Consider the following 8,085-nt stretch of genomic DNA (forward strand, 5'->3'; position numbering starts at 1 on the left):
GGCCCGGCGCGGCCCCTCGGCGCCTCCTCGGTGGCGTTACCGAAAAGCGACCGGAGTCGGGGCGTTTGGACCCCGCTCCGAAAACGGCCCCGGGTGCCTATAGCTCCCGCCGGGGAGGTTCGGAGCCTCCCCCCGCTCCCCGCTCGGCTCGGTAACCGGGCGTACGCAGGGCCCGCAGGCCCCGGTGCGGGGCGGAGACCTGCCCGTGCGGCGCGGCGGTCCTGGGCCGCGGCGGCCCGGCTCTCGGAGCCGCGGGCAGGTCGCGGCCTGGGCACGGGGGCCCGAAAAGCCGGGGCGACAAGGCACCCGCGCGTCGGCGTCCGGGCGAGGACCTCCAAAGCCCCAAATTAAAGCCGAGAGCTAGGGGAACTTCTCTCGGCTGCTGCCTTCCTCCCCAAAACGCTGAGAACTTGCGGAAAGCAGCGCCGTGCGAATACACTGGCATTTGGCTGTGGCCTTTTCACGTATGCACGTCGGAGAGGGGGGTCTCGCTGCTGGAGCGGCAGTGGGTGCTGCTTTCCCCGGCAAAGCTGAAAAGCTCCGCCGGGGCCCCATGCCTTTTTAATGAGGGATTTTGCAGGCAGGAGCCCCCCTGCCCCGTCTGCTCTTCCGTTCGCGCTGGGAAGACTCTCTTTGATGACGAGAGTTAATTGCCGCCAGCCTCCCAGGACGGGCTGGTTTTTGACTTTATGAAAGACTTGGTAAGCAACAGCGAAAGAGGGATGTGCTCAAGGCAAATTAAACAGTGCCTTGGCTGCATCATCAGCACATAAATCAGCGTGTGTAGAATAGGACTAACTAGTGTCTTGTCCCCAAAACCCTGTGTCTCCCTACCCAGGAACGTCTTATGGTGCTCTAAATCCAAAACACCTTGGAAATTTTTTGTAAACCGAATTGGTCAGACTCGTAGTCTCATCCAAAACCAGAAGGATAGGTTGGCAAGGTGACTTTCCAGGAAACTATGTTTATGGGCATTATTTATACGTTTAATCCCCAAATAGTGAATTAATCATTCCCCTATTTTGCTCATGGCAGAGGTCAGGTTAAGCAGCCCGGGGCGCTGAGGCAATCCTTTCTAAAGCTTGGAATTATTTTTACAATCCTCATATTTTGTAGTGGTCCAAGTTTTGTCAAGAGTTAATACAGAAGGCCCAGCGAGCACCTTGTTCTGGTGCGGCTGTTGCCTGGGAGTCTCGTTTACCCATCACCTAAAAGCTTCTCTGGGTAGAAAAGGTCTTGGGATAGATGGTAAACTTTCTTTTCTATCCACATTATCTGAGACGATGGATGCTCCAGCTTGGTTTCCAACACAGAACAAGAGCATTTTGAGCATTTCAGCCTGTTGTGCCGGTGTCGGAGTTTCCCATCCCTGTGCAGCAGTCGGTCTTTACCTGACCACCTACACTTTCCCTTTCAGGTGTTCTGGAAATGCCTCCTTACCTCTGGGACCCCCCTCTGCCAAGCTGCTTCCAGAGCATCCTTGGCAGTTGCCCATGTTTCTTTTTGAATATGAATCTTTCATCTTTTGCTCTTTATCTTTTCCCATGCCATGATTCTCTATAAATTGATTTTGTTTTACTTTGTACTGTTTCTTTAGCATCTTCTTTGATGGCCTTTTTTGGCCAGGTGCAAAATTATGYGTGTGTTGAACTGTGTTTTGGGGATATATCGTAGGAAGTCCTCAAACAATTCCCGGTCTTTGTTAACACATCCAAATTTCGGCTTCTGCTCCCGTTTGGTTGTGCAGACAGTGGCCCGCAGGTTGGGGAAGCTGGCCCCTGTGAAGGTTTCAGTATACATATCGCTGATTGGCACCGTAAGCTGTTTATGCAAAGCAAACGTAATCAGATCATGACCCCCAGTACCTAGGCAACCGTTAATTTTTAGGTCAGCGATTAACTCTCCCTTTGTACGAGGAGGAGGCCCTCAGGGACCGCGCGGAGCGAGCATTGTGCCTCGGTGCCGCTCGCTCGGGCCCCTTCGTAGGGAGGGCGATGGGATGGGTTTGACGGCCACCGCGGTGCCTGGGGGCTGCTGGCGCTGCTGGCCGGACCTGCCTGAGCCAGCCGCTGCACGAGGAGGGGTGGAAACGCCATCGCAGGGGGCTGGAGAGCGGGTTGGGGAAGCGGCTGTCCGGGACGGCGCAGCAAGACCCCGACCATGGCAGGTGGATGGGATGGCCCCATCTGGCCCCACCGTCTGCAATTCGAAGGGGTCTCCAGATCCTTGTTTCTAATCTCAGCCGCTAACCTGAGGGCTCAGACAGCCCTGCCGGTTGTCTTTACCGACACTGCAGACCTGTTGGCCTCGGAGCTGGTTCAGGTCTCCAGGGTTGGGAGATGCCCCCTTCTCACCTTCTCCTTCACTGGACAGGGGCAAAAGGGCTTCGCCCGGTCTTTCTCCTCAACCGCTGCTCCTCACACAGTGTCTTCATGTAGGAACCATGTCCTGAAAGCCGCTTTGTGCCTGCAGCAGTCCGGGCGCCCCCGGCACACCGTGCCCGCTGCTCGGCAGCTGGATGCAAGGTGCTGAGCTGCACCGTGGCAGCGAGGCTGGGCAGCAGCCGGGCACCTCCTGCACCGACAGCCTCTGGGACAGCCCACTTCTCCCTTCCCACACACCTAGCATCTCGCGAGCCTCCCACCGGGGCTGGCAGGAGCGCAAGCCCATCTCCTCCGATGGCAGCCTCGATGCCCTCCGCTCCTCAGCCTCTCCAGGACCCGGCCAGCCAGGCGCTCCAGATTTCCCTGCAAAATCTGCTCTGGGCTTTTCCACTAGATGGAGTCCGGGGGAAAACATAAACTGCAGCAGCGCTGCACAAGGAAAGAGAGAGAAATTCCCACCTCCTAGAGCACGATTACCCTCTGGCTGAGAAGTTCAGCTTTAGAAAATGCAGCCGAGACGGGGCCTGCATGAGGACATGTCGAGCTCAGCCAAACCCTAGCTGCAGCAGGCACTAACTGGGGTATCTCCTGCCCTGAGCACAAATCACAGCGACAGCCCTGGGGGCCTCATGCACTGCTTTGAGTTCTCCATGGAAAAGCAGGTCTGGCTGGGCTCCCGGGAAGGGCCTGGCCCTTCTCTCCCACAGCCATGGGGAGAGGCTCATTTGCAGCCTTATAAATGAGATGCTAATTGCACCTCCTGGTGCTGCGCGCGTGAGGACCGCTGCACCTTGCACGGGCTTTGCCCTGCAGATGCTYGGGGCTCCCTGGGTGCGGAGGGTGAGCACAGCAAGATCGAAACAAGGAAGGGCCGATGCGGCTGCTTAATGCTATTATGCCTTTTGCTTCTCCGAAACATTCGTCTCTTGGCTGTGGGCTCCCAAAGACGGCAAGTTGCAGCCAGACCAGGCACAGCGGGTGCATGCCACAGGAGCTCAGCCGTTTATTTGCTCTCCAGAGAAAGCCGTGCGCTGCTGGCGCCACGTCCCCTGGGCTCGCTGGCAGGCGCCRGCGCGGGGGCATCACTTGGCCGCTCAGCAGCACCCGCGGGGGCCGCAGGCGCTGGCGGGGCAGCAGGCAGGTCCCGGGGCTCCCGGCTGCTCCAGCAGCTGGAAGGGATCGCAGATCCTCTCCTGGGGGCAGAGAACAACCCGAGACGGGATGCAGCCGGAGGGAAGCGGGAGGGCGAGCGCCCCGGGAGAGCAGCATTGCCCCGCTCCTTGCCCCCCGCCAGTGGGGCAGCCCAAGCCGACCCCATAGCTAATGCGAGGAGCATGTGGGGGATCAGTCCAGCTGCTTTCCGCTGCCGCCAGGAGGATGCCGAGAGTTCCTCTGGGACCTTCGCTCTGCTTTTATCTCAGAAATGCCTCCTGCTTGGACCGGGACCCGAGAACATCCCCCCCGCTCCAAGTACAAGGTTGCATTTCAGGGACGCGCAGCTGCGGGGCTTCGCCTCCCGATGACCCTCAGGAGCAGGCGGAGAGGACGGCCGTGGGGAGGAGGAGAGAGGTTTCCAGCAGATAAAGGTGCCCYGGGCTGCGGGGCCAGGGACGCGTGCGGGGTGCGAAGGGCTCTCACTCCTCRTGGTGGGAGCCGCCCCGCTTTGGGGACCACAAGCTGGACCCTGTGGGTGTCTAGTTGTGCCACGTGGAGCAGCTCTGGTGCGGCCACGGCACAAGAGCCGGGCAGCTGCCCAAACTCAGGCGTCGGGCGCCCTCCACGATGCCCCGGGGGGTCCTGCCCAGCCCAGGGCACAAGTCTCCCGGTGCCAGCCCCACGCCCCCGGGGACACACGTGTCCCAGCCCCCGAACCGAGCCGTGGAGYTGCCGGCTACCAACCTTCACCCTCCCGCGGCAGCAGCCTGGCGGTGCAGTGTCGGCATYGGCGTCCGCCCCGCTGGCTTGGATCAAGAAGTCCTCCGCGAACCTGGAGCTCCGCAAGATAGCGGCCGTGTCGGCGTCCACGTCCACGACCTCCCCTGCCTGGGGGCAGAGGGACAGTGATGGGACCAGGCAGCCCGGAGAACCCCCGCTGGCTGCCGTGACCACAYGGGGCGCAAAAGCAGGGATGCAGCCTGGCCCAAAACCCTCCGAAACCCTCCGAAACCCCCGCAGTGGCTGAGCATGTGGCTCCAACCACCCTGCATTTCCCCATGGATGTCCTTCTCCCGTCTTCACCCCAACAAGACACACAGGTCGGGCTCCCTTTCCCTCCCCCCATTTCTGCTCCCTTGGCTTGTGTGGCCCCTCCACCGCTGCTCACCCCCCCAAAATCACGCAGGACACCCCCCCGGCAGCCCTGCCCCAGCCCAGCCTTGCAGCCCCCGGCCTGCTCGGCATCCTCAGGAGCCCCAAGGCGCCTCCCCGGACCTTGAAGGTGAAGCTGGCGTCCAACACCAGCTCCTGCTCGTGCCCCGCGATGCCGCCCTTGTAGATAACCCGGCCTGGCCCGGCCCGGCTCTCCGCCGGCACCTTGAAGAGGCGGAAAGTCGCGGAGACAAAGCGGCAGTCGCCTGGAAGGGAAAAGCCGGTGAGCCGGGATGCCGGCACATCCCGCCACGGCGGCCGGCCGGCCGGCTCCCCGCTCGGACCCTCACCGACGRTGCTCTCCAGCTCCTCGTGGCCGACGGTGATGGGGCTGGCGGCGACCAGGCGTGGGGGGCTGAACCCCACGTCCTGGGCGATGCTGTACAGCTCCCTCCAGCACAGGGCTCCCGCCAGGCACTCCCCTGGCACGACAGGCCACGGACACGGCTCGCACCCCGTGTGCCGGTGCCTCGTCCTCGGAGAKCCCGGCGAGGAGCCCTACGCACCCCACAGCACCCTGTGCGCCCGGGCGGCCTCGCTCAGGCGCCGGCTGGCGTAGACGTCGCTGAAGTACATCTCTCCTCCGGGCTGCAAGGGAGCAAAGGGCGAAGGGAGACGCCAGCCCCACCAAGTGACAGGGATTCGGGGTCAAAACGGGCCGAGAAAGGGGCAGGCTGGAGCGCTGGCCCCGGCGATACCTTCAGCACGCGATAGGCCTCCCGCAGGACGGCTCCCTTGTCCGGGGAGAGGTTGATCACGCAGTTGGAGCTGGGGAGAGGAGACCACGTTGGCATGGCCACCAACGAGCATCCAAAAGCCTGCACCGTCTTTTACGCCCAGCACCGCTGGTTGCTGCACGTCCCACCGCTTAATGGAGGAGCTGGAGAGGCCGATTTGGCCATGGAAAGGGCAGCCTCCATATTCCCAAGCTCCGGCCCAGACTCTGGCTTGGGATTTTCCCTTTCCTAACGCGTGGCTGGAGCAAGCAGCCCGGTGGGACGCGGGTCTGGGCCCCTGCCGCGGTCCCAGGCATGCGGGGCCGGCGCGTCCCCGTGGTACCTACATGACAATATCGTAGCTCTCGTCGGCCAGGCCAGCGTCTCCCAGCTTCTCCATGTAGCCCTGGATAAAGTCCACGTTAGGCGCTCGGAAGCCAAACTTGTCCATGTGGTAGGCGATGTGCTTCCTCGCCACCTCGACCTGGGAAGGCGAAGGGAACGGCTGAGGGGGGAGACGGGAGCCGGCGGCCAGGCCAGGCCAGGCCAGGCTGCTCAGCATCTCCGAGCGCGGACGCCCGAGCCGCACGCCCCACCTGCCCTTGGGTCATGTCTATCCCGGTGACGTGGCCCTCCTCCCCGACGAGCTGACTGAGCAGGTAGCAGTCCCTGCCGCTGCCGCTGCCCAGGTCCAGGACGCGGCAGGACGCCAGGCGCTCGGGGAGCACCAGCCCGCAGCCATAATACCTGGGTGACGGACGCTCAGCGGGGCCCGGCRCTCGGGAACGCCGTGGCATCGGAGCACCAGTCCCGGCGGTTACCTCGCCACCACCTCTCCATGGACCCGCTCCAGCGCCTCCCTTGCAGCCCTGGGCAGAGGCCCGGCCGGCGTGACGCAAGCGTTGGTTTTCAGGTCCTCCGACCTCTGCAGCTCTTGGCCGTAGTAATCCTGAGACGGGGAGGGTGGAAGCCACCGAGCTGCACCCCGCTCTCACCCGGGCCCCCGAAGGAGCTGCGTCCGTGAGCCGGGCAGGCGGCTCAGCCCTCGCTCCCTGGCCACCCCGGGTCCCCCGTCCCATTGCTGCCTCACYGCTTGGCTCCCGTGCGCCCCGCACGGCCCCTCACCTGCACCGCTCGGTGGATCTGCTCTCCGGCCGGGGCCGCCACTGCAAGCAGAGCACCAGGGACATGGCGCTGGTACCTGACGCCACAGTGACAGGCACCACGCCGGGGCCTTCCCAAGGGCCCTGACACCCCCCCCCCAACACGAGGAACACCGTTTGTGGGCTCTGCCCCTTGGCAAATCCCAGGGACACCCCAAACTCACATCCGAGCGAGAATCCCACCTCCAGGTCCTGGGGGAGCCTGACACTCCCCCAAAATGAGCCTCCCAAACCCAGATCCCGCTGCCCTAAAGAGACGAGCCCCCCCCCCAAACCAGTCATGACTTTCCTGCAAGGCAAATCACCCCCCCGAGACCCCCAAGCCCCAGTGGGGTCCCCCCAGGGACAGCCCCCAGCGTGGCTGCCCCGGGCCCCCTTACTGCCTCCGGCTGCAGGGGATCGGCTGGACTCTGCCCAGGCTGGGCCACGCTCCGCCCCGGCATCCTGCGCCTGCGTCCGCCCCAGCCTCGGCTTCCGGCACCGAAACCAGCCCCAGGCAGGGGACACGCTGGTGGCAGAGACCTGTCATCCCAAACGGGCTCCCTCGGGCTGCTGGAGGGGGCACAGTGACAGCCAGCACCGGCGACCCAGCACGGACGCCGCTGCGGCTTGGTGGCCGTCGGGGCAGCTCTTCCGCTGCCACCAAGCAGGCGGCAGCTTCTGCGGGAGCTCAGAGGAAAATCCCTTTCCCAAAGCGCCGCTGCCAYCCAGCACAGCGAGGCCGGGCTTCGGGAGCCCCGTGGGTGCAAACACCACCCCATACCCCCCCCTTCAGGGCTCCACTGTGCTACCCCRGGGAAGCCCACGCCACGCACGGGGTGCAGACCCTGCTCTCTGCCACAGCGTAACCAGGCACAGGAGAGAAAAGGATCAGGGGCTCGAAAAAAAAAAAGAAAGAGAAAAGGAAGTAGAAACCCAAGCCTTTTAYCACAATAAAGCAAATCATTTTAGCCTTTTTACACCCTCCTCTGCTGTGTCCGCRTTAGAGCGGAGGCACAGCACACAGGATAAGCTAACAGCACTGCTGGGCTGATTAGATTAGCCTGGGCTAACAGCGGTACCTTCGTGGGGACGCAGGAGATGGGCTGCCGCAAGGTGAGGCCCAAACAGGCAGCAGCAGCGGAAAGGACRGCAACCAGAGCAACACCAGCCCAAGGAAAGGCTCTGCCGTGCGGGAACCGAAGCCCTGCAGCACTTTGCTGCAGATCTAGAGCAGGAACGTGGCAGGCTGATCTCCGCTATCCATCTGCCTTGTCATATCAGCTGATGAAAAGCACACTCAGGCAATGAAGTGCTTCCAGTGTGCTCCAAGTGCTCCAGATAAGTGACTTACAAAAACCAGACACAATATTTATAGCCTGGACACAATCTTGCTCCCTGGGAAGCAAACAGGAGCCCAGCCGCTAATCCTCATACACACAACAGTACAGAAGTGAATATACAGGCTTGCAGGGT

At 62.5% G+C, this 8,085-nt stretch overlaps 1 protein-coding gene across 2 annotated transcripts; it reads right to left on the reverse strand.

Annotated features, from left to right (window-relative positions):
* Positions 1–3,135: 3,135 nt before the first annotated feature.
* AS3MT (arsenite methyltransferase) lies at positions 3,136–7,094 on the reverse strand. Of its 2 annotated transcripts, XM_026069612.1 has the most exons (11): positions 7,011–7,094; positions 6,593–6,633; positions 6,289–6,416; positions 6,064–6,214; positions 5,815–5,951; positions 5,450–5,519; positions 5,258–5,339; positions 5,042–5,173; positions 4,815–4,957; positions 4,284–4,427; positions 3,136–3,577 (listed from the first exon to the last, which is right to left on the reverse strand). In XM_026069612.1, coding segments are annotated over exons 1-11 (1,128 nt in total). In that variant the 5' UTR covers positions 7,012–7,094; the 3' UTR covers positions 3,136–3,478. The 2 variants fall into 2 exon arrangements, with proteins under 2 accessions (XP_025925397.1, XP_025925395.1); XM_026069610.1 differs by lacking the exon at positions 3,136–3,577 and having other exon boundaries at positions 3,596–4,427.
* Between the last annotated feature and the right edge of the window lie 991 nt (positions 7,095–8,085).

Source organism: Apteryx rowi, unplaced genomic scaffold (assembly GCF_003343035.1).
Source record: "Apteryx rowi isolate R43461 unplaced genomic scaffold, aptRow1 scaffold_3, whole genome shotgun sequence".
NCBI lineage: Eukaryota > Metazoa > Chordata > Aves > Apterygiformes > Apterygidae > Apteryx > Apteryx rowi.